General features: G+C 33.0%; 2 protein-coding genes across 5 annotated transcripts in view; one reads left to right on the top strand and one right to left on the bottom strand.

Annotated features, from left to right (window-relative positions):
* LOC138936615 (terpene synthase-like) overlaps positions 1-27,309 on the top strand; it is a 33,652-nt gene extending 6,343 nt beyond the window's left edge. The window contains exon 4 of the mRNA XM_070302167.1: positions 26,743-27,309. Coding sequence (XP_070158268.1) covers positions 26,743-26,839 — 97 coding nt within the window. The 3' untranslated portion in view covers positions 26,840-27,309. The remainder of the gene's footprint in view (positions 1-26,742) is intronic.
* On the bottom strand, positions 776-24,205 carry LOC138936612 (terpene synthase-like). 4 transcript variants are annotated; one of them, XM_070302162.1, is made up of 9 exons: positions 24,125-24,203; positions 11,626-11,725; positions 4,675-4,770; positions 4,383-4,537; positions 3,838-3,979; positions 3,238-3,358; positions 3,011-3,150; positions 2,830-2,932; positions 776-2,634 (listed from the first exon to the last, which is right to left on the bottom strand). In XM_070302162.1, the coding sequence occupies exons 3-9, from the start codon at positions 4,738-4,740 to the stop codon at positions 2,432-2,434; spliced, it is 930 nt and encodes a 309-aa protein (XP_070158263.1). In that variant the 5' UTR covers positions 4,741-4,770; positions 11,626-11,725; positions 24,125-24,203; the 3' UTR covers positions 776-2,431. The 4 variants fall into 4 exon arrangements, with proteins under 4 accessions (XP_070158263.1, XP_070158264.1, XP_070158265.1 ...); XM_070302163.1 differs by lacking the exons at positions 11,626-11,725; positions 24,125-24,203 and adding exons at positions 21,944-22,014; positions 22,093-23,436; XM_070302164.1 differs by lacking the exons at positions 11,626-11,725; positions 24,125-24,203 and adding an exon at positions 21,944-23,436.
* Positions 27,310-27,792: the final 483 nt, after the last annotated feature.

Here is a 27,792-nt window from a genome sequence, read left to right as displayed (position 1 = left end):
AAACAATTATATAAAAGAGTGATAAGTGAAATAAAAGCAATATTTATATCTAAATATATAATTTTATGCTTCTTGAGTCTTTAAATATTGTTATAGCCCGAACAGGCTATACACGAATTATTAAATATACTATTCTAAATACATATTATTTTATATGATTGCTCAACGTGTAACGCGAATACAGATCACGTTACGAGCGTTGACCGAACAAAGCGCTGACAACGCGAGCCACGCGCTAAGCCCGAGCGACCGTGCAATCATTTCATTGTGAAAACGCGGAAATTAGGGCAAACGGAAGAAGGACATTGCGAAAATGCAACGTAGAAGTCCTACTTAAAAGCGAAATAAAAAGGAATAAAGAAATTGCGAAAGTGCAAGCAAAGAAGTCCTACTTAGAACTTCTTAGCTTTCATCCGGATATTGCCAAAATCAAGCGACACGACACACAGCCTTGTCGCTAAACGACCCCCTCCCGGGTAGCCAAAGGGAGTTAATAAAAAGGCCCACCGCTAACGAACGGCGGGCAGTCTTGATCATTAATTAATATTACGCGGGTAGTCACAATAACTACCAAACGGGCAATCTTTATTCCTTTACGCAAGCAATATCTCTAACAACCGCGAGTGTCAAAACGAGTATCAATAATTATTATAATATTGAATAGCCACGCAGTCGGCAGAAATATATACGAAGAAGCGAGAGGCGAGTCTCGAGACCGAAACTCGACTCTAGACACGCGCACGTTAAGATATCCGTTATCGTGATACGCGACGCGAGCGAAAGTGCGGGAACATTGTAATCAAGTCACAAATAAAATAGATATTAATATATTTATTTAACTGAAAAGGTCCCAGACAGCACAAAACATCCTCAGGATCATCCTGAATATGTCCAGGACGGTTCAGGACATTTGTAGGATGTTTTAAGATATTATTATAAATATATTTATAAAAGTTTAATATGCATACATAATTATTTTTAGTTGTGTCGGCTATTTTATATAATTTAGAAATCTTAAGTATTATAATAAGTATCAATGTCCTATAAATGTTCACTGGATAACCCCTGGATGTCTGTAGGATATATCTGGCCTGTCTATTATATTGGATGTCTTTTGGATTTCCAGAGGACATATACATGTGCAATTAATTGTTAACGTTAATTTCGTTTAATATTAATAATTGAATTTGATGCGCACATTTTCATATATCCAAAATTATTATTTATTTAATATTTCATGAGAAATGTTACTGTTCGCAACATTCCAAAAACTTTACAAACAATAGTATTCAACCGCTAGTTCATTTGTTTACCGCTATGCAACACGCGAACTCGTATTTGAGATTTGGTCATGAGAATTATATAAAGCTTGCAAAGAGCAACTGACATGAAATTACAAATGTAATTATTTTCTATCAGTTCAATTTCTGATGCAATCCCAACATAGGGAATTCAGATATTGTGGATTGTTTAGAAAATATTACACAACTCAAACCCGGGAGCCAAACCTAAAATATTCATGTACAGCACGAAAGCCTCAAATATTAAAGAACGGTGAACTATTTTTAATATTAGATTTTTAATATTAGCAGTAAATAACAAAACATAATTTTAATTTATATTTAAATTTTAAAATTTGCTCCTTGAAACATACGAAAAATATCCCTAACATATCCTATAAAAATCCTTAAGATGTTCCACAGGATCTCCCTGGATTCTCCAGAGGTTAATATACGGCTATCATTTACTCTTCCTCAGGACATCCAGAGGAGATCTGAGGATTTCAATGGGATATCCTGAGGATATCCTACATGTAAGTCCTGGATGCCCTTTGGACGTCCTAAGGACATCCTTGTGCTATCTGGGGTGTCATTTTAAACAAACAATAACAAGTGAAGTTCTCAGGCGGAGCCCGAATTCCCAAATTCCTTCCGGCAAACGATCCCAACTACCGTGCCTCTCAAGAGGCACAACAATATGTAACAATTTTATTTGTCTAAAGTTTCAAAAAAATGATTAACATTTGTTTGAAGAAGTTGAAATACATCTTTTTCATTAATATTATGATGAATTACAATCTTATTTTAATTTAAAAAAAAAAATTATTTCTATTATAATTTCTATTATTATTAATTGTAAGAAAAATATTTTTGACTTAAATTATGAATCATTCTATAGATGCGCGAAAGTAATTTGAATAACAAACAATTATTAATAAACAAGATTATATAAGTAATAAGCATTTAATTGAAGTGTATTAATCTGTAAATTAATAAACTTATTCAAATCAATAAAAATATTTGATAAGTTATATAGGCAATAATAACTACTATGTGCGTATATTGTTGTAACTTGTTGTAACATGTCTTAGCGGGCTGTGTGATGCCAGTCAACTTTAAAATGTTTCGGTTAAAAGATCTTTGATGCTTCTTTAGTCCCAATAATCTAAATTCTTAAGCTCGTCTAAAAGTTTTATCAAAAGCGGGTTACCTCCTAAACGTTCAATCTCAGCTCTCGCTTTCAGGTCCAACTCTTCAAGTACACTTTTCGTGTACTCGAAAGAGCCAAATTTCTCTAGCAATTTAATGCAATGATGTTTCACTTCGATTTCTTTGGTTCGTTGTTTCAGAATATCTTTATCAGACATTATTAAGGAAATCTATATATAATAAAGTTCATAAATTATAAAGTTTCTGAAAATGTTTTTTGTATGTGTATGATGTGTAAAATCGTTTACATTTCTTTAGTAAATAAAGTGTATTAATTAAGACAATGATTTCTATTGTAAACAAAAAAAAGTATTATATAAAAGTATTGCATAAAGGATACATATTATTTGCTTATCATCAGGATTCGTTGTAAGCGCATGAACAATGGGAAAGCTGAATTTTCCTTCACTCAAGTCATCGCAATAACTCTTACTTTCGGTATACTATAACAAAAAATTACTTTAATTCTTTTCAGTTTATTTATGTATTATGTATAATGTCGCAGATATATTATTACTCACCTTATTACTGTTCAAATTGCCATAATCATCGCGTATTTGGAAGTGCAAACTCAAAATGGCATTTAGCGATGATAAGTCTTCTTCGTAAGTTGAGAACAACTTCATTAATTTTACTATCAAGTTAAAGATACCACCAATCTCTGCGAAATTAGATGATATTTTAATTTTTTTCATATATAATTTTTTGAATTTCACAAAAAAATATGTATATAAGTATTAATATTGACTTTTCTTTGCCATAGTATTGTAGTCTGCCTCACTTGGACAAATGAAATTGTCCCGCCAAAAAATTTCCATTCCTTGACCTCTAAAAATTTCCAACATTTCTTCCATATATACTTTTGTCGCCTGAAAAAAAACGCAGTTAATACAATAATACAGCACAAGTTATATTTTATTTAACAAGCAAATATATGATGCTAATCTTTTACAATTTTAATGAGTTTTAATGAGTTTTATGTTGTATATATGTATACATATATTAGATCGTAAAACATGTATTTTTAAGGTCATATAAAACATGTATTTTTTAAAATGTTTTCTTCTTCAGTCAAGTTTTAGTAGTAACTCTTACTTTTCCTCTACTATAACAAATAATTAAATAAATTTTATTCAGTTTATTTAAGTATGTATGATGTCATGGACATAATTGAAGGAGCGCATTTGAATTTTGTATCTTTTAAAAATGTTATTTGAGCACTTGGAAAAGAGAATAAGAGATCTCTTATTTTCAACTTTTTTTGTGACTAAAATAATACATAATATAACTAAAGTATAATATATTGCTTACTTACTTTTTTTTTCATAAGTATAATGTGATTACTTACTGCAGGATGCAAATTAACAATTCTTTCCAATGCGATAAAAAATATAGAAATTGCAGCGTTTAGTGAGCTAGCAATTCCATAAACAGAATGAGCGACAGGAATACCTTTTCGCAAAATGGAATTATCTTGAATATCATCAATCCTATAAAAAAAAAAATTAGGATCTTATAAAAATATATATACAGAATTGCTTTTTTGATATAAATTCAATTTTATACATCTAATATAAAAATAGTAACATGGAAATAAATATAATGGAAACATAAGGATTACATACTGAAATAGAACATTAGTTATAACACATCAATGTTTTGTTTCAATTTTGTGGAAAAACTATATATAAAATATATATATATATATATATATATATATATACAATAATAATATGAAAATATAATAAAATATAACAATCTAAACACACACACACACGCACGCACGCACGCACGCACATGCACACACACATATCGAAAATTAGAAGTGTGCAATTGAAAAATATACAAAATACATAAAAGATCATATACTAATAGAGCAAAATGCAAACTTACATAATGTATGAGGTGCAAAGCATGGTTACTATTTCGTTGATTACTTGTATTTTGTCGGGCGATATATTTAGCCAATAATTAAAAGCATGCGTTACTTTCACACTCATCTGTTTTCCAGAAACTTGAAGATAGTATCTGATCGGTTCCAACAGTTTCTACGGGAAACCATGTAATTTGTTAGTCTTCATGTAATTTTAATCTTTGATTAATTGTAAATCACCAAAATTTGTTTACTTATTGCAAACAAATCAAAGATTAAAAAAAAAATAGAAAATCTAATAGAAACACTAACCTCATCTTCCTGCCTGTCGTTGCTCAGAGAGTAATAAAACGGCTTATTTTCATTTGTATCTGTCATGTTTCCAATTCGGAACGATATTTCTCTCTCCTGAAAAATTATAAGATCTCAAAGAGAATAATATCTTGTATATACAATCTTGCAATCAGTTAGAGACACAGACTTTTATCAGGCTTTACAAATTTCTATTAAACATATATTCTCAGCCTCTTCTAATTTTCTTCAACCGTCAAATCTTATAGTTAATTAATAGCTTTGTAAATTCTCGATATCACAAAGGACCTTTAATACGCTATAAATGAAAATGAAAAAGATACAAAGAAAAAATATACTAAATTCTATTACTTTATTTTATCTTTCTTAGTATCAAGAGACACGGTAGTATTTCGTTAAGTTTATGCGCAGCAGTGAGGCAACCCATGTATTTATACGCGAATCGGCTGGTTGACCTTAAATTATCGGATCTCAATAATGGTTGAACCGAGCTCGGATCTTAATTATATAAAGAAAACGTCTTTATTATTGTTTTATATGTAAATATGTATCATGAACGACGTTATTATATTCCAAAGCCTCAATGTACAAATTTTCGTTATTATTATTATATTATATTATAATTACTGACCGTCGTCGGTAATTTTCCAGACAGCACAAAACATTCTCAGGATCATCCTGAATATGTCCAGGACGGTTCAGGACATTTGTAGGATGTTTTAAGATATTATTATAAATATATTTATAAAAATTTAATATGCATACATAATTATTTTTAGTTGTGTCGGCTATTTAATATAATTTAGAAATCTTAAGTATTATAATAAGTATTAATGTCCTATAAATGTCCAGTGGATAACCCCTGGATGTCCGTAGGATATATCTGCCCTGTCTATTATATTGGATGTCTTTTGGATTTCCAGAGGATATATACATGTGCAATTAATTGTTAACATTAATTTCGTTTAATATTAATAATTGAATTTGATGCGCACATTTTCATGTATCCAAAATTATTATTTATTTAATATTTCATGAGAAATGTTACTGTTCGCAACATTCCAAAAACTTTACAAACAATAGTATTCAACCGCTAGTTCGTTTGTTTACCGCTATGCGACATGCGAACTCGTATTTGAGAATTAGTCATGAGAATTATATAAAGCGTGCAAAGAGCAACTGACAGGAAATTACAAATGTAATTATTTTCTATCAGTTCAATTTCTGATGCAATCCCAACATAGGGAATTCAGATATTCCTAATTCAGCCAAACATAAAATATTCATGTACAGCACGAAAGCTTCAAATATTAAAGAACGGTGAACTATTTTTAATAGATTTTTAATATTGGCAGTAAATAACAAAACATAATTTTAATTTATATTGAAATTTTAAAATTTGCTCCTTGAAACATACGAAAAATATCCCTAACATATCCTATAAAAATCCTTAGGATGTTCCACAGGATCTCCCTGGATTCTCCAGAGGTTAATATACGGCTATCATTTACTTTTCCTCAGGACATCCAGAGGAGATCTGAGGATTACAATGGGATATCCTGAGGATATCCTACATATATGTCCTGGATGCCCTTTGGACGTCCTAAGGACATCCTTGTGTTGTCTGGGTTAATACGTCAAAGTATAATATATGTTTATTAATCAATTCGATGTTATTAATTCGGTGTCATTAATTATTGTTATCATTAAGGGGGGAGCCTGGTGTAATTTACCAAAAGTAAGGTGATTTTTGGGAATTTTTTGGGGGAGAAACGGTTCAATAGATTTAGTTAAAAGTTTCAGAGCATTTTAATTTACATTTCAAAAAGTAGAAAATTGTTTTTTTGTTATAAAAGAATGGTTATAATAGGAGTTATAAAAATATTTCGCCCTGCGGCCTCGGCGTTAGGATCGTCCATCGGCGTGTAGGGTAGCGCCTGTTGTATTTGCCTGAAACAAAACTTGGAAAGATTTTATTGTTTTTAATAAGATTACGCTATGGATGAATCACATTATAAACAAAAGTGCAAAATTGTGGAAATGACAGCACTTTGAGAAAAAAAGTTGCGATTTTGACTAAAAGTTTTTGTTTTAATTATGCAAAAAAAATAATTAAATTTAACAATATCACTAAAAGTACTGGTTCATCGAGAGGGGAATTATCTACATGCTTGCACAGGGATAAGTCGATGGATCGAATATTTTTTAAGTTATACTGCATGCTAATCTGAAAAAAGTCGTTTCGACAAAAACGCATTTAAAGTTTGGGTATTGAAAAGTAACAATTTTTGGAAACTTACAGCTGTTTTGCGCTAGTCTGTTATTCCAGACTCATACAACAATCCTTCTGCTTCCTCATAAAAATGTCGTAACTCAATTTGTTGCTCTAGACTGCGGCACTCTTGTCTCTTCAACCGCTTCGCATCGCGAATATCAACAAAAAATTTGCACTGTGGTACAATAGTCATGTCTAGTGTTTCTATGATTCTTAATATGGCATAATAGCCTTCATTGAAAACACCAGCAGCTATAAAAGCGGCGATCTCAATAATCTTTATGCCGAAATTCAAGTGTTTTGGAGTTGAGTACCTATTCTTTTTTTCACGTAACCAATACACTCACTTTTCACTACTTGAAAATAAACTTACACAAACATACACAAATTACACAGACGCTCCGATTCATAAATACCGGCTCATATTCGGAATCTATTCATATTCAATTTGTTGTGAAAAATTCTTATACAAAATAGTGTTATTTTAATACAAAAACCTTCATATTCAAAGTAAAAAACTATTTTACAAAATAGTTGCTTTAATATTCTACAAAAATAATGATATAAAAATATTGCACCATTTAATAAAAATTTATTTTACAAAATTCATTTATTATTATTTCTAATATTAAAAATTGTAATGTGATCAAAATAGTGGAATATATTTAAGTGAAAAAAATTTTTTATTCAAAAGACAAATTTAAGTATAAAATAACTTTTCAATTATAAAAACTTGACTGCTAAATTGAATATATGTTAATCTAATTAACGTGTTATTTATATTTTGAATTTAACAACGCCAAGGTTTTCTCTAATTGAAAAGTTATTTTATACTTAAATTTGTCTTTTGAATTAAAATTTTTTTTTACTTAAATATATTTCACTATTTTGAAAAAAGCAAAAATTGCTTTAATTTCGAAAGCAAAAAATGTAAAAAGGAATACAGTGTATTCAAATGTATTTGTTAAATAATTGTCATCATATAGTTATAGTGTATTTATCATGCAGCTGTAGATATAAGTATTATTAGTAAAACATAGTCTGTAAGATTAATATGTATAAATCCTATAAATTTCTATTTGTATTTTATTTCCATTTCTATTTATTCTATTTTAATAATTTATAAATCTTTATAATAAATTTATAAATACATTTATTTTTCAATGGAACTAGAAACATTTTTCAAGCTGTTAAGATATTGACAAAGTCTGTGACAACACGTCTATTGCAAACCAACATACTGTAACCAATCTTTGTCTCAATGCTAAACATAACAAAATTATCGATAATGTCAGTTTTAATACTAAATTTTATTTGCCAAATATATATACCAAATAGCATTCTGACAAATGGAAAAATACCATGTAACAGATATATTACATTTATTAACGATATTAAAACATGCTTTATTTATTTCAAGTGTTGCATTAACATCGCAACAAGAATTGATTACAATATGTTGGTTTGCAATAAACATCTTGCCATAGGCTTTGTCAAAATCTTATCAACAGCTTGGAAAATTCTTCTAGTTCCACTAAATAATAAATATATATTTATAAATTATTTAAAAAATAAATAGAAATTTAACCTTACAGACTGCGTTTCACCAATGTTATTTATATTTATCTGTAGCTGCATATGATGCATGACAAATAACAATATGACAAACTATATGACACTCGTTTGACAAATGTACTCAAATATGTATTCTTGATGTGTATATCTATATTAACTGATATAAATGTCTATATCGATAATTGCTCGCAGTTATCCATAGTGGCTTTTGACAAGTATAAGTTAAATTTTCCAAACTGCAACATTATATAGTGTAGCACTATTTCATTTATAAAAAGGTGAAACTGCAAAATTTTTTGTGATACTTGTGGATAGTTGAATCAGATATAGAATACAAACACACATATATCTTATAATAAACATACTATAAAATACATATATCTTTTTCTTATCATAAATATAGAATATTTTTATATGTAATGTGATGTTTTGTATTGCTTTTACACATAGCATAAATCACTTTCGCAATATTTTATTTTTTTTTATAAATAAGATATGAAAATATTCTATACATTTATGACAGGATGTTTATATTCTATTCTATATATATTTACTATTAGATATGTGTGTGTGTGTGTGTGTGTGTGTGTGCGCGCGCGCGCGCGCGTGTGTGTGTGTGTATTCAACACCTGATCCAACTAACCACGAGTATTACGAAGAATTTGCTTCACTTTGCTATTTTTCTTCTTCTTCTTCTTCGTATAGGAATTGGCACCGACGAATACTCGTCACACGGCCATCAGTTGGTAACTAGGTATAGGTATTAGATAGATTAATATATATATGATAAACAAATATAGGTATTAGATAGGATAATATATGATAAACCAATATATATAAAGGAATTATATAGGATAATGTGTGAAAACCTCTTTTTGAGGCAAATGGGAGCATGGGACTCGAGCGGAATCGAACCTGGAATCTCTCGATTACCAGTCTGTGACTCTACGCCCGGCAGCACACATCGCCCCTCACTTTACTATAAATGAAAGCGTGCTACGCTCATAGACATAATATATCTAAACCGAGTGTTGAAAAGTGGGAGTCGAGGTGCACATAGAAAAGGACATACTCTGTTTCGTGCCCCTTGCGTTCTCTCTCGCTCGCACATAGCATGACAAAACAGAGTACTATGCTCTGTCCTTTTCTACGTGCATCTTTACCCCCACTCCTTAAATAAAGGCAAACGCTCGGTCTAGATATACTATGTCTATGGCGATAGTGCAATGTTATATAGCGTAGCCATATGTCTATGACTATTGCATTGCAAATCTATTAATGCACAATGGTGTATGGGCGACTTTCCTAATGCCCAAACAGCCATAGAAGAAGAAGAAGAAGAAGAAGCAATAAATCTATTAATCTATATCTGTTAAAAGCTGGTATGGATGCAAGCAATAGAAGCGCCGCTAACGCAATCTTATGTCGAATGCTCGGACCGTACAACTTCTTGTACACATGCGTATTGGGGGCTTGGGCGGCGATGACGACGGAGACGTTTCTTAGTAAAAATTTTATACATTGAGATTTTGGATTATAATGTCTTCATTTATAGGATACGTAGAGGAAAAATAAAAATATTTTCATGATATAAAACAAACTCAAGCTTTTGATTAAGCTTATTAAAATATCAATCGGTTCAGCCATTATTGAGGTTCGATGATCTAACCCATGCAGCACCGTAAGATTGCAACAACATTGCAGCAACATTTTTCTGCAAGATTGCAACATTGCAGAAACATTGCGGAATATTGCTGCAACGTTGTTATGATATTACAGCAACAGTAAAATGTCCGCCTACAGAAATATAGCAATATAATATTGCAGCAACATAGCAATATAATATATATGCAATAATACTTTATGTATATTTATCGACATAATATCCTTAACATATGAAAAAAATAATAAGAAATTAGGCATATAAGAGTCAGGCTCTAGCGTATATTTTCTGTATTATAATAATAACGAAATTATAAAATGTAAATTTTTCGGTACACATTCGACTTTCTTCAGTGACAGAGAATATCTAAGAGAAATAAGAAAAAACTCAATTTGCAATTGTGTAAATTCACAATCTCTCCGAAATATTCAGATATCCGGATGCAAAAAGATTATGGTGGATTTACGCATACAACGAGTTTTTTCACATTTCTCTTGTCTTTATATAATCTCAAAATTTGTTTATTAAAATCCGAAGTATCTTACATATTAGAAAATTATTATCAAATTTTTGATTTTATATAAAAATGGAAACTGTTAAAAGAATTCTTAGTCCAATGTCTGAGTCCTCTGTGTTGGGATCATATCATACAACTTAAACTAATAAAAATAGTTATTATATGTTTAATCTTATTAGCCTCTCTTTGTAAACTTTATATAATCATCGTGACTAAAAATTAAATGCGGAATAGATAGCGCAACATGCGTCGCATAGCGGTACAAATGAAATAGCGATTATCGAATATTTTTTTTGGAATATTTTCGGAATGTTGCTGTAACATTGATAAAGTTATATTGTAAAATAATGTTTTTGCAATATTTTTGCAACATTAAACTGCAATATGCAATATTGCAATGTTGTAGCAATGTTGCAAGCTTTAATGTCCCATACAGCACCGAAAGATTGCAGAAACGTTGCATAGACCTTGCATTGAGACATTGTAATATTGCATGGAAATTGCGAAATGTTTCTGCAATGTTACTGCAAGTCTGCGGCAACGTTGGAATGTCCGCCCTTAGAAATATTACAATGTAATATTACAGTAATGTTACGGTGCAATATATTTGTAATATTAAAATGCGTTGCTACAAATATGCAAAACGCTTTAAATTTGATAGATAAACTTTGAAAATATTGGATGATTGCATAAGTTCGTGCCCGATTTTCATAGATGGCATTAAGTATTAAGTTACTGCATGGCGGAGTTCTATTGTTTTCGTGTGGTAATTGTTGCTTACACCGAATAGATGACGTTGTCTTATGTCAATTTAGCGTCAGATATTGTTCAGATAAATCCATTAAAATATCAATTAATTTCGCAGAGATTGGTGGTATCTTTAACTTGATAGTAAATTTAATGAAGTTGTTCTCAACTTACGAAGAAGATTTATCATCGCTAAGTGCCATTTTGGGTTTGCACTTCCAAATACGAGATGATTATTGCAATTTGAACAGCAATAAGGTGAGTAATAATATATCTGCGACATAATACATAAATAAACTAAAAAGAATTAAAGTAATTTTTTGTTATAGTATACCGAAAGTAAGAGTTATTGCGATGACTTGAGTGAAGGAAAATTCAGCTTTCCCATTGTTCACGCGCTTACAACGAATCCTGATGGTAGGCAAATAAGATGTATCCTTTATATTGTACAATACTTTTATATAATACTTTCTTTTCGTTTACAACAGAAATATTTTTGTTAATTAATACATTTTATTTACTAAAGAAATGTAAACGATCTCACATATCATACACATACAAAAGACATTTTCAGAAACTTTATAATTTCCCATACAGCACCGAAAGATTGCAGAAACGTTGCATAGACCTTGCATTGAAACATTGTGATATTGCATAGAAATTGCGAAATGTTTCTGCAATGTTACTGCAAGTCTGCGGCAACGTTGAAATGTCCGCCCTTAGAAATATTACAATGTAATATTGAAATGCGTTGCTACAAATATGCAGAACGCTTTAAATTTGATAAATAAATTTTGAAAATATATAAAGACATCCAAGAGAAATAAGAAAAAAAGATTGTGAATTTACGCAATTACGAGTTTTTTCTCTCTTGGATGTCTTTATATATTCTCAAAGTTTATTTATTAAAATCTGAAATATCATGTGCATATTAAAAAATTATCAAATTTTTGGTTTTATATAGGAATAGAAACTATTTAACAATTCCCTGTTATCTAGTTAACACATCGCTATTTTATAAATAATTTACAAGTTTAAGAAAATAATAATGATTAAATAATTTCATTCATAAAAATTGAAATTTTGTAATCATCGTGACTGAAACTTAAATGCGGGATAGATAACGCAACGCGCCCCGCATAGCGGTAAACAAACGAACTAGCGATTACCAAAAACTGTTTTTTGAAATATTGTTGTAACATTCTCATAAAATATTACAATTATATGTTCCAATAATGTCTCAACAATATTACATTGCAACTTGCAAGATTGTAATATTACTGCAATGTAATTGCAATGTTCTGTGCTGTATGGGTTATGAACTTTATTATATTGTATATAGATTTCCTTAATAATGCCTGATAAAGATATTTTGAGACAACGAACCAAAAATATCGAAGTGAAACAACATTGCGTTAAATTGTTAGAGAAATTTGGTTCTTTCAAGTACATGAAAAGTGTACTTGAAGACTTGGACGTGAAAGCGAGAGCTTTCGGAGAGCGTTAGGAGGCAACCCATTTTTGATAAATGTTTTAGACGAGCTTAAGAAATGGGATTATTAGGACTAAAAAAGCACCCAAAGATCTTTTAACTGGAATATTTTCAGGGGGGAAATCTGTGTAATGGCTGAGAAAACACTACTTTTAAGGATTTTTTTCTAGTAAGTAATTTTTTTTTTTTTTTAAATCGTGTTATTACCATCTCACAAAGTATATAATTTGAACTACCTATTGCGAAATTTTTGTTAAAAAATGTTAATATTTGTAACTACAATAGCCAATAGTGTGAGCCACGCAAGAAGAACGGGCATTTGCGTAGCGGGCCAACGAAAGCTTAAAAAAAAAAAAAAAAAAATGGTTTGTTACAAAATGGCGGACTTTTGAAGAAAAAAATTTCTAAATCGGTGAGACATTGACTTCTGGTTTTTAATTACAAAAAAACAAATTATTCTCAATCAAACATTCCATACGTGCAACTGAAGCTATTGTCTTATATTTTAAGAAAATCCTTGTTTTTTTTTTGTTTTGGAGCTTTTGTTGCTCCGCTACACGGGCGTTCGTTTTTTTTTAAACCGACTCACACTCTTGGCGATTGTAGCTATAAATATTAATATTTTTTAACGAAAATTTCACAAAAGTTAGTTCAAATTATGTACTTTGTGAGAAATGTTAATAACGCGATTTAGAAAAAAAAAACACTTATTTACCAGAAAAAAAAATTCTTAAAAATAGCCTTTTTTTAGCCGTTACACTAGTTTCCCCCCATAAAGTTGAATGGTATCACACAGTCCGCTAAGACATGTTACAACATCATACGAATATTATTATATATGTACAATATATATATAACTTATTAAATATTTTTATTGATTGGGATAGGTTTATTAATTTACAGACTAATACACTTCAATTAAATGCTTATTACTTATATAATTTTGTTTACTAATAATTGTTTGTTATATAAATTAACTTTTGCGCATCTATAGAATGATTCATGTTATTCAAGTCAAAAATATTTTTCTTGCAATTAATAGAAAAAAATAGTAGAAAAATAATAGAAAAAAATAATAATGGAAGGTTGGACACTTTTTCTTAAACAAACATTTTTGCATAAAACAATTTTTCTATATTTTTCAATTATTATTATTATTTTATGCGTATAAAAGTAATGTTACTTTAATACGTATAAGGCCAGCGGCACACGATGCTATTTTATCTGCTGGATTGCTAGCTGGATGCTTGCTACCGTATAGGCAGCTATGCTGGCAGCTACTGATCGTGTTACTAGCTTGGCTTCAGACGATGCGACTTTTGTGCTGGTTTTTTTTTGCAGCTTGTGGTAGATGTCATATTTTTTTCCATTCAAGACGTGTCAGCATAGACATATTATATCTAGACCGAGCATTGGTTTTCATTTAAGGAGGGAGGTAAAGATGCACATAGAAAAGGACATACTCGATTTCGTATCCCTTGCATTCTCTCTCGCTCGCACAGAGCATAGCGCTCTTTTTCGTCATGCTACGTGCGAGCGAGAGAGAACGCAAGGAGCACGAAACAGAGTATGTCCTTTTCTATGTGCACCTCGGCTCCCACTTCTCAACACTCGGTCTAGATATTCTATATCCATGCATGTCAGAGAAGAACCTAACTTGAAGCTATGTCTTGACTCTTCTCGTGAGCCAGTAGAGAAACATGTTAGAAAAATAGCACGGGTTCAATTACCAAATTTCAACAGACTAGCCAGCGGCCCTTAGTGACGTCACTTTCTATCATCCTTCCCAACATAACTGCCATTACAGTTCCAAGCAAGCGATCCAACAGATAAAATAGCATCGTGTGCCGCTGGCTTAAAACTATTGTAGTAAGGTAAATTCATCGAAAAACGAATGCTGTATGAAATATTTTATGCTTTAATGTTAGAAAGAATATATAAAATATAAAATATTTGAAAAAATATATACTTTTCAATAGCTTTATTTAAGGAGTGTTTATATTGGATGATTGCATAAGTTCGTGCGCGATTTTCATAGATGGCATTAAGTTACTGCATGGCGGAGTTCTATTGTTTTCGTGTGGTAATTGTTGCTTACTCCGAATAGATGACGTTGTCTTATGTCAATTTAGCGTCAGATATTGTTCAGATAAGTCCATTTGTGCATAAGAGAAATCATTAAAAATGGAGAACGAAAAGGTGCATTTGCGGCATGTAATGCTATATGAATTTCGGAAAGGCGTGAGTGTTGGGATTGCATAAAAAAATATTCAAAGCATTTATTTGGACCGCGCTCCTGCTCTCCGAACAGTCAAAAAGTGGTTTGGCAGATTTCGAAATGGTGATTTCAACATGGAGGATCAACCCCGCTCTGGACGGCCTTCTGGCATTGATGATGACATTGTGCATGCTTTAGTGGAAAGAAACCCAAGGATTACAACTGAGGATATTGCTGAGAGGCTGAACATCGATAATTCAACCGCTTTTCGTCATTTAAAAAAGCTTGGATACATTTCCAAGCTTAATACGTGGATGCCGCATCTCCTGACTGAAAGGAATAAGCTAAACCGCATGACTGTGGCTCTTTCTCTTCTCGAGCGTAACAAAAAAGAGCCTTTTTTAGATCGAATGGTAACAGGCGATGAAAAGTGGATTCTCTACAAAAACGTACAGCAAAAGAGGACATGGAAAACAGCAGCTGAAGGAGCAGAACCCGTAGCAAAGGCTGGCTTGCATCCGATGAAGGTGTTGCTGTGTGTTTGGTGGGATCGCAAGGGAATTATTTACTTTGAGCTGCTCCGACGCGGCGAAACAATCACGGCGGTCAAGTACTGTGAGCAACTAACTAGACTCGCTGCAGCTATTCGAGAAAAACGTCCGATTTTGGACAATCGAAAAGACGTCATCTTCCACCACGACAATGCTAGGCCATACGTCGCTCAACAGACGCTGCGAAAACTGCAGGAGTTGCAATGGGAAATTCTGCAGCACCCGCCATATTCTCCAGATATTGCGCCTTCAGATTTTTATCTATTCCGGTCTTTGCAGAATAGTTTAAATGGCAAGAATCTCAATTCCGAGGAAGCTGTCGAAAACCACCTTACAAACTTTTTTCAAGAAAAACCAAGTTCTTTCTTCAAAAATGGAATCGACAAGCTTATAGATCGATGGAAAACCATTGTAGAAAAAAATGGAGACTATATAATTGATTAATAAAAGTGTTATCTCTAAAATATAATCTATTGAAGTTTATATTTAAATCGGGCACGAACTTATATGCAATCACCCAATATATAAAGACATCCAAGAGAAATAAAAAAAAAGATTGTGAATTTACGCAATTACGGGTTTATATTTGACTGCCCCTTGTATTATATTGTAAACCACTGACAGATATACCATATGTGTGGCGATAGCGTTTAGACATCGTCCACTAATTTGTACATATTCTACGCGGTGTTTAGTGAGCCTTCTTTTTTTATTATTAATTTTCCCTCTCTAAAAAAGGCATGTTAACTGAGTGAATTCAATTTGTATCGAAGTATTGAGGCCTCTTTTCCACGATGCTGATTGGCTGTCTCGCTTGTGCGCTGCGATTTGCTTCATTCGTGTTATTTGCAACTGTCAAATCATGCAAATTTTGACAGTTTGACAATTTGTGAAAGAAAAAGTTAAAGTTAAGAAAGAAAAGTTCAAAAAATTGGTAAACGGCCATAAATAAAAGCGCGCGCCTGTATTGTTCTAGTAATTTTAAATTTGACTGCAACAATAAATATTGTGTATGTCAAGTTTTAAAATACCGATGTAATTTGTATATTCTATGCTGAAGATGAACCAAAAACGGTCCGAAATGTATATTTTCAATACACATTTATTACTAAAACTTAACAATAATAAGTTTGCGCACTAATACCCGTACCTTATTTGTCAGTTTTGACACTTAATTGTTATTACTCTGCCTATTGTTGTTATTATTCAATATATAGTTTTTGATAGTTCAACGTTACATCAACTACATATATATATATATATATATGTAAAGAAAGTATACTTTCTTTAATTCGAATTTGCCGCGCTTCTCATGCTCCGCGCGCCTTCTGATTAACTACCGTTGGATGGAGCGATATGTACGATCACCAGGACAATTGAAGATAGACACCGATACACAGTTAGAGAGAGACAGACAATCATTACGTAATGGAGCACACGTGCGAATTATAGAGAATTAAAACAAATTAAATAGTGTGGATAGAGAAGCGGTAATTGTAAACTTTAATTGTCGTTTCTTTGTTTACAGGTAAGATTGTGAAGATTGTAGATAATGTAAATAACGGTTGTTAAGTAGTGAATAAAATTTCTCCCTTTGTTTACAGAGAAACACATTTTGGTTTAAATTTCTACCCTTTACAAATAATTGTCTTATATATATATATATATATATATATATATATATATATATATATATATATATATTGTTGCGTCCCTGCGGGTTGTCTGTGACCGTTATTCCTGAATCTGCTGTACCCGTCTCCGGGAGAACGTTGCTAAGGGTTGTTGTTAAACAACGGCGTTCATCTGAAGAGAGATCGGCCATCTTGGAGTCTCGCGACGGATGCCATTCCGGGCGGACGTATTCGAGATTACGATAACCGTTATTGTTCTGTGTTCCTTGTATAATAGTGTTCTGTGTTGTTATATTAAAGTTCCTTTCGTTCTTTCAAAGGAGTGTTAATTATTTACTTGCGGTACGCGAGTGTCGGTTGTGTCACGCGGATTCGAGTTATATCGATTTCGATCCGCGGACGCAACATTTTGGGGGCTCGTCCGGGATACAACGGAGTGGATGATTTTCTGGAGAATTGTGTGTTTTTTTCGTCTATAAAAATGGAGATGGAACAGGAAAATTCGCCGACGGCAGGAGTCACGACGAGAAAGAGGAGTCGTCTGACTTCAACGGCGGCTACAACATCGGGACCATCATTGGAAACGGTTACGCTTCAGTCAGCGATGCGTGAGATCCGTGAGCTACGCGAGGAGCGATTACAGCAGCGAACCGATTTTGAGACGCAATTGCGCCAACACGATGAGCAGCGAGCTATATTTGAGGCACAACTGCGCCAACGCGACGAAGCATTACGTGGAATGGAGCAGAGAATTCGTCTGCTGGATGATAACAACCAGCTAAGTCGCTCTATGAACAGAAATTTTATGCCTAATGTTATGCCTAATTTTGAGAGAGACGCGCGTAATTCAATTCATATTAATACGGAATTAGGTTTTAAATTAAAGCCGGATATTTTTGACGGGACTGTTCCGCTAAGGGAGTTCTTCTCACAGTTCGAGTTAATCGCGCGAGCAAATAGGTGGAGTGACGCTGCGAAAAGCGTCGCTCTCGTATCATGTCTTAGAGGAAAGGCGCGTGCGGTATTAGAGTGTGTCATCAATATTGAGAATCTCGATTACGCGGAATTGAAATCCAAATTAGAATTGCGGTTTGGGGAAGGATTTTTGTCACAGTCATATTATTCCCAATTTACAAACAGAAAGCAAAAGTTGGGGGAAGATGAGGCTACCTTGGGCTCTGAAATTGAACGGCTTTCACAGTTAGCATATCCCGAATGTACGCACGAAGTTCGAGATAAAATTGCTTGCGCGCAGTTTGTTACCGCGTTGTCTAATAGATTTGTGAGAAGGACTCTACAGTTGGAGGGAATCACCTCCTTGAAAATGGCCATACAAAGGGCCATGGCGGTGAAAGTTATACAGGAAAGTGATTTTGAAAGGCGGAATAATAATTTCAATTTTGGCAATAACAATAGTAATAATAAAAATAATTTCGCTAGAAGAAGGAATTTTGATTTCGGGAATAGAAATAATTTTAACAAATTTGACAATAAAAGAAGTTCTGGAAATTTTGGCGATAAAGCTAAAGAAAAAAAACAGGAACAATATAAAAATTTTTACAAAAGTTCTGGCACAAATAATAATAAAACATTTGTAAAAGAATGTTGGCAATGTGGAGGCTCAGGCCATTTTCGAGCGGAGTGTCCATTCTTAAAGAAAGGGGGAAACTGAATTTTGTCGAGCTGTTCGGGGCAGGTTCGACGCGAGAACAAGGAGCCCCAATAGAATTACAGAGTTATTTATGTAATTGTAAAAATGTTAGCAATAATATTGGCACTAATAATAAGAAATTGTTTAATTTTAAAGGGTTTATTGATGAACAATTGTGTAATTTTAAAATTGATACGGGTTCGGATGTGTCTCTTATCAGGAGTAATTTTGTTAGAATGCCTAAGCGGCGAATCCCTCTTGATAATTCTTTTCATTTAAAATATCCCACGGGGGAAGAAGTCCCCGTAAAATTCAAGGTAATCGTGATGATTAGCTTGGGAAAATGTTCTGTAGAACTTCCGGTTTTTGTTGCTAATATAGTTGAAGATTGTTTATTGGGAAATGATTTTCTGTCCATGGTTAATTTGGAAAACATTTTTGAGCCAATCTTTGGCAATCCTAGTGTGGAAAAAAAAGAAAAGTTTTTATGTTCACGCATTGAAGATTGTACAAATGAAGTTCCTCTATTTTTGAAAGAACTCTTTCAAAAGGAATCTCAAGATTTTTCAAGTAAACAGAAGGATATTTTTGCTCGATTTTTGGTAGATTTTCAGGATATATTTTCGGAGGAAATAGTGGCTGGAAACTGTAATGGGGAGGCGCATGAAATTAATGTGAACAATTCTAATCCAATTAAACAGGCTCCCCGACGAATTCCGTTACAAATGCGAGAAAAGGTAGATACGATTATTGAGGATATGAGACGTCAAGGAGTAATTGAGGAATCACAAAGTCCATGGGCGTCTCCTGCGGTTTTGGTGAAAAAGAAAGATGGGACGATTAGATTCTGTGTCGACTACAGGAAATTAAACGCCGTGACTAAAAAAGATTCCTATCCAATGCCTCGGATTGATGATATACTTGACCAGTTATCCGGAAACTCTTGGTTTTCTTCGTTAGATTTGAAGAGCGGATATTGGCAAGTGAAAATTCGTTCAGAAGATAAAGAGAAGACAGCATTTTCAATTGGAAATGGCTTGTGGCAGTTTACATGTATGCCATTTGGACTCTGCAATGCCCCTGCCACTTTTGAGCGATTAATGGAAAAGGTTTTACGAAAATTATCCAAGATTTGTCTGGTGTATTTAGATGACGTAATTATCTTCGGTAAAAATTTCGAGGAGATGTTGGACCATTTGAGGCAAGTCTTCTTGCGTTTGCGCTCTGCCAATTTAAAATTGAATCCGAAGAAGTGTTCTTTCTTCAAAAGGGAAATTAAATATCTCGGTCATGTTGTCTCTGAAGGAGGAGTGACAACGGATCCTGAGAAAATTTCTGCTGTTAGGGATTGGCCAGTTCCTTGCACCAAGAAGCAGGTACGTAGTTTTTTGGGTTTTTGTTCTTATTATAGAAAATTTGTGAAGGGATTTTCTTTAATAGCTAAGCCATTATTTTCTTTGACCGAGAATTTGACAAAGTTTGTGTGGACGAAACAGTGCGAATCAGCTTTTCAGGAATTAAAGAAACATTTAATGTCCTCTCCTATTTTATCTTTTCCCAGGAATGAAGGTCAATTTTTTCTTGATACTGACGCCTCAAACCATGGTATTGGCGCAGTGTTATCTCAAATTCAAGACGGCTCAGAAAAAGTTATTGCTTATTATAGTCGTGTGTTGGGGAAATCAGAAAGGAATTATTGTGTAACTCGACGAGAGTTACTTGCTATTATAGATTCATTGAAGTCATTTCATCACTATTTATACGGACGTAAATTTGTGATTAGAACTGATCACATTTCTTTACGGTGGTTGATGTCATTCAAAAATCTAGAAGGACAAATGGCGCGATGGTTAGAGCGAATCCAGCAATATGATTTTGAAATTTTTCACCGAAAAGGGAAACTTCATGGGAACGCTGATGGATTATCGAGACGCCCTTGTGCAGAAATCAATTGCAACTATTGCAACAAAATTGATTTGAAAAAGGAGGAATTCGTTGGAAGAATTGTCTTTGGGTTGGAAAATTTAGGAAATTGGAGGAAGGATCAATTAGAAGATCCGGCGATAGCGAAGATCTTACTTGGAAAAGAAAAAGATCAGCGTCCTTCTTGGCAGGAAATTGTTTCAGAAAATTTGTTTGCCAAAATTTATTGGTCGCAGTGGGATTCTCTCGTTTTAAAAAATGGTGTTTTATTTAGGAAGTGGGAATCTCCTAATTTACAGACTTCTGTTTTTCAAATTGTAGTTCCACAAAGGAGAATTCGGCAGATCTTGGAAGAAGCTCATGATTCTTCTTCTGGTGGACATTTCGGAGTGAACAAGACCTTGGGAAAGATCCGAAAACGATTTTATTGGGGCACCTGTAAGCAGGACGTTGAAAATTGGTGCAGGTCTTGTCACGTTTGTATTGCTAAAAAAGGACCTTTTGATAAAGGAAAATCTGAATTACGAATTTACAACGCTGGAGTTCCATTTGAGAGAATGCAAATGGATATTTTGGGTCCATTTCCGACATCTTCTACAGGGAATAAATACTTATTAGTTGTTTCTGATTGTTTCACCAAATGGGTCGAAGCTTTTCCGTTGAAGAATTTCAGGGCGAATACTGTTGCGGAAATCTTCGTAAATCAAGTAATTTCAAGATACGGTGTACCTTCAGAATTACACACCGATCAAGGGAGGAATTTTGATTCTCGTATTTTCCACGAATTGTCAAGTTTATTGGGAATTAAAAAGACCAGAACTACTCCATTTCATCCTCAGTCCAATGGTTTGGTCGAACGACAGCATCAAACAATTATAAATTATTTGGCGAAGTTTGTTGCGGAAAATCAACGAGATTGGGATCGTTGGATAGGAATGTGTTTATTAGCTTATAGGTCAGCCAAACACGAGACTACAGGAATTTCTCCAGCCGAATCATGTTTTGGTCGAGATTTGAAACTACCTTTAGATCTTCTTCGTGGTAGTCCTCCAGAAGTTGGAGTGGATGTTTCGGAAGAAAGTTATGTGACGGAACTAAAAGAAAAATTGAATAGAATTCATGATAGGGTTAGGCAACGCTTAAATATGAAGTCTTCAAGAGCAAAAGCTTACTATGATCGAAAGGCTCGTCAAATTCATTTTGAGTGTGGACAGAAAGTCTGGTTGTTTAATCCTCGTAGGATGGTTGGTAGGTCTCCCAAGTTACAAAGCAATTGGGAAGGTCCTTATGAAATAATTAAGAAGCTTAATGATGTTGTTTATTGTATCCGGAAGTCTAGAAGGCATAGAAATAAAATAGTTCATTTAGATCGATTAGCTTCGTATCATGAAAGGCAGATTTAAATCACATCCGAAACCCGATTTATGGTTTATGTTACTTGATATTTGTTAATTTTCTTTCTGTTTCTTTTTCTTAAGGAATTGAAGAAGATGTTTTATAGAATCTTCATTCGAAATTTATTCTTCAAAGACCATCATTGAAGACTCTGTCTCTCCCCGGTTTTTGACCGTGGTTTTCCCGTGGGACGAAGGGCGAATGCCGAGACAGGGACTTGAGGTGTCCTCTTAGAAGGATGGTGGGTCCACGGGTGTTACCCCCCTCTTGTCCGAAGATTCGCTCCCTTATGTTGAGATGCGGAGATGCGGCAGCATTGGATATTTCCGGAAATCAGGCGAAGAACGGGGGACAGCTACTGCAATTTCAAGATTTATCGAAGTCGATTGGGTTCTGGATTTTGACGGTGCTCGGTAACCTGCAGCAGCAGCTCAGGGTAGGGCAGGAAACCGTTTTTGTACCCTGGAGTCGACATTGGATATTCTTGTCAAGCGGGTTCGATGGCAGTATCCTGTATATTCCTGGAGGGTGTGTGATTGGGGCCGATAAATAATGGCGCTCGGTAACCTGTAGCAGCAGCTCAGGGTAGAGCAGGAAGTCATTAAGGCACCCTGGAGTCAACGCCTTGGAAGAAGAGGACAACGATCAACCCATTTAATTTGGAAGAGCCCTACTACCATTGATTGTCGGGACGACAATCTTGAAGAGGGGGAGTAGTGTTGCGTCCCTGCGGGTTGTCTGTGACCGTTATTCCTGAATCTGCTGTACCTGTCTCCGGGAGAACGTTGCTAAGGGTTGTTGTTAAACAACGGCGTTCATCTGAAGAGAGATCGGCCATCTTGGAGTCTCGCGACGGATGCCATTCCGGGCGGACGTATTCGAGATTACGATAACCGTTATAGTTCTGTTTCTGTGTTCCTTGTATAATAGTGTTCTGTGTTATTATATTAAAGTTCCTTTCGTTCTTTCAAAGGAGTGTTAATTATTTACTTGCGGTACGCGAGTGTCGGTTGTGTCACGCGGATTCGAGTTATATCGATTTCGATCCGCGGACGCAACAATATATATATATATACACAGGGTGTCCCATTTTAATCTCCTCAGGCAAATATCTCAAAAACCAAGCCCGGAAGAGAAAAATGTTTCCAACAAAAGTTGTTTGGTTTCGAGGGGGCCATAAGATGGTACCATTGGTTTGACCTTGGAAAATCATTTGAAGGTCATGTGAAGGTCAACTTTAAAATCTTAAATGGAAACCCCCATTTTTTATTTAGTATTCTTGAAGCTGACATCGAGAGCTTTCCAAAACACTATAATAAAGTATTTTTTCATTAAGTACTTTTTGAATTATTTTATATTTTAATCTAACATATTTTGATATAAAAAATAAAATATTTCGTAAAATATTCAGTTTTCGATTATCTTACCGTAATACTTTTATGTACAGAATAATGAGACAAATTAATTAGTGCCAAAAAAATAAATAATTGTTTAAAAAAATACATTGTAAATAATTTTCTTAAATACAATTTTTTTTTTTATACTAATTGATTTGTCTCATTATTCTGTACATAGAAGTATTACGGTAAGATTATCAAAAACTAAATATTTTACGAAATATTTAATTTTTTATATCAAAATATGTCAGAATAAAATATAAAATAACCCTGTATATATTATATATACTATATATATAAATATTTCTGATTGCATAGTCTTTAACATGAAATACTAATGCAGGGCGCATTGCGCATTTATATACATATATACATATATTTAATTACATTATTTATTTATTTATTTACATACCTTTCACTATTCGTATTTCAATAATTTGTCAGAATTCGTATGAGAGTTTGAACAGAATCGTACACACCAGATTATTAAACATGTACTGTTCTTGATCGTGATTCTATACTCTTTATATATCTTTGATTTTACCCCTTCCCATTAATGATTTTATTAATGATATTATGCGCACGCGAGCACGCACACACACAACATGTACATATATATCAACATGTACACAGGAGGAATGTTTTAACAAATAAATTTATGCACATATCGGAGCGTATACGTATTATCTATATGTACATGTTTTTTTTTTTTCTTACATGCATTTAAATTCATGTGTTAAGTAATTTCTGTGTGTATGTACGCACGAGAACAGAAATAGTAGATCATATCTAATGTATACATATATGTATGAAGAATCTATATACATGGTATGTACATGTATGTATGTACATGTTATGTACATATGAAGTATGTATATATGAAGAATGTATATACAGAATGTATATACATTGAATGTACTAATCATATACATATATATATATGTAACATAGATCTTCTATATATATTTTTCCGGTTACATATGCACATACATTTCACATTCTATGTATGTACATTGCATCAAGGATGTATATACATGAAATATGCAATATACATGAATGTACATACATTGTCTATACTAAACATATTTTAATGTTTTGAATACTATTGATATGGATAATAATGATATTTATGTAGAAAAAATGGAAACGCGCGCAAAACAATTAATGCGATAGTTCGTGGACAATTTTAAGTCAAGTCATGCGAATTTATGGAAACTATCCTAGATAAGTGAGGTTTTATGTGTATATTTTGACATAAAAACAAAATTTGCACGTTCGGTTTTTTTTCTTGTACAAAATCAGTTGTTTACAAAATAAATAAGATGTAAAATTTTCGATAATTTATATATGTATTTGGTTTATTTTGATACTCTTTCGATAACTTATATATATATATACCGAATTGTTGTCGCACAAAGAAATTTGATTTTCCTCGTTTGTAACGCATGCGTGAACAGCATGCAGTTTGACAGTACTTGTCTATATGTTAAAGAAATTTGTTAAAGAAATATAAAATGTATATAAAATATATTTTTAACAGCTTTAGAATGTCAATGCATGCGTTACAAACGAGGAAAATGAACCGCGAAAAGTGATCTGCGCACCACGCGTTACGTGACACGTTATTACGCGACGCAGTTCACGCTTGTGTGCGTTATTTCTTTCGCTGCTGAATCCGTAAACACGCTTGTTCTGGCATTATTGCTTCAACCTGCAGTCAGTCATACGGTGAAAATCGAGAAGTTTGAGATTCTGTATATCGGTATATTTCGAAAAATTCTACGTTTATTATAATTAGTTATTATAACACAAGTGTATCGGAATAATTGTATTTATATCAGTGAATGTACCAAATCCCAGCAAGCAAAATGATACAAACTTTGCACAAAGTTTGCAGCAAACTCGAGCATGTCTTTACAGCAAAATTGTAACAAGGTGTGTCCGGATAAAGCTTAGCTTTTGCTGGCAAGGCTTGTCGCAATAGTGTGATGCACATTTTACGCAAATAATAGAGCAAACCTTGCCGTGCCCGGCATGACAGCAAATTTGTGGCAAGAACAGGACAAACTTTTCTGTGCACGGGATGATAGCAAATTTGTGGCAAGAATAGAGCAAACCTTGCCGTGCACGGGATGACAGCAAATTTGTGACAAGAATAGGACAAACCTTGCCGTGTACGGCATGATAGCAAATTTGTGATAATTCTCTGTATAGGATGATTCAGAAACTCTGCGACAAACTCTGAGGAACGATAAATCTCGCAGAGAGGAATATTTTTTGTGAAGCAATCCATCATGTTTTCTGACGCGTCGTTTAAGAATATGCGACCGAGCAGACAAGAGTCTTAGGTGGCATTTATTATAATTATGAGATGATGATAATATATGAATAATTGAAAATGAATTCATAATATAATGAATATATCAATTATATATATATTTACATTTTAAATAAACAATAAACGGATGATTTAAACTTTTTTAGACATTTATCTGCCCGATCTAAGAGAGACAATCAGTCCAATATCTTAATTCCCTATGTTTGGGATTGTATCAGTAATTGAACTGATAGAAATAATTATATTTTTAATCTTCTGTCAGTTGCTTTTTGCAAGCTTTATATACTTCTCATGACTAAAAATCAAATACGAGATGGATGCATATAGCGCGTCGCATAATGATGAACAAACGAACTATCGGCTGAATACTATATTTTTGTAAAGTTTGTAATAAAGTAAAGTTGTAAATTTGCTGTCATGCCATGCATGGCAAGGCTTGCTCTGTTATTTGCGTGAATTTTGCATCTCGTTGTGCCAGAGTATACTTTGTTCTGTTCTTTTCGTAAATATGTTATCATATTGTGTGCAATAAGGTTTGCTCTGTTCTTGTCGTAAATTTGCTATTATAGCGTGTATAATAAAATTTGCTACTAATTGATGTAAAGTTTGTGTTACACCGTGAATAGCATCATACATGTTCTTCTTTGCGTAAAATTTACGAGCAAACCTTTTTCTATTATTTACATTTACAGCATCGCGAGACAAAAAATGTTGCCGTCAATTTGCTTCAAACTTTTTGACAAACCAAAACAAGACAAACGTTTGCTAGACAATTGTTGTCAAAATTAAAGCAAACCTTGTCGCAAAGCTTTGGCAAAACGTGATTTTAACATTCTTGGCTATCTGGGTATATGAGTGTCGTAATTATATGCAAGGAAGAAGCAGGAAAACATAAAAAATAAAGTGAAAAAAAGATGCAGAAAAACATCGAGCGATTGCAGAGCAACCTTGAAGTGAGCAATTAATATTAATAATATCTATTTTATTATTCATAATATGCGAATAATTGCCCGTTTTTTCCTATTCTTCCAAGAAAAACATATTAAGTTGATGGTAATGATAGTATGACGATATTATTATTGCGGTTTTAATACAAGTTTAATATATCATTTTTAAAGAATAAAGAAAATCATAAGATATTCTTTTCGTGATTATAAAATGTTAAACAACGGTCATTGGTCCATTGGATCGAATTCTAGGAAAATACATATTTTTATAAAATAAAATACATATTTTTATAAAAACTCTACTATTTTTAAATAAAGAATGTTTATTTTACCTAAATTATTAATAATTAAATATTTCTCCTCTTTCTCTTTCTTAGTATTAATTTTTTAATTTTACAAAGTATAGTATAATGTAATATAAATAAAATTTGTTATGAAATATATATATCCTATTTTGAAATTAATTTTCAATTCTGTTTTTAATCTTATGCGGACTGTAAATCAAGTTGTGCTCCCATCTTCGTCTTGTGTTTATCTAATTCTCGGATCGATCCTGGGATTATCGATGCAACAAAGATCAATATCGGATCATCTCGGCAACAGAGCTCGTTGTCATGGTATAGCGTATAATCGCGTATAACTAACCGTTTCCTGTTTTCATTATTTAAATAGAATTTAGAAAATTTATATTATTCTTTTGTTCCGACATATCATAAAAACTCTATTTCGTTCACATTGTCAACAATTTGCTGTTATATAATTTAACTTAATAATGTGCGTATAAATACGGAAAAT

The sequence above is a fragment of the Polyergus mexicanus genome, unplaced genomic scaffold (genome assembly GCF_030449975.1).
Source record: "Polyergus mexicanus isolate NDT 795.1 unplaced genomic scaffold, iyPolMexi1.0 SCAF_9, whole genome shotgun sequence".
Taxonomy (NCBI): Eukaryota; Metazoa; Arthropoda; class Insecta; order Hymenoptera; family Formicidae; genus Polyergus; species Polyergus mexicanus.
The sequence above is the reverse complement of the archived record's forward strand: the minus strand, read 5'-3'. Positions and strand labels throughout refer to the sequence as shown.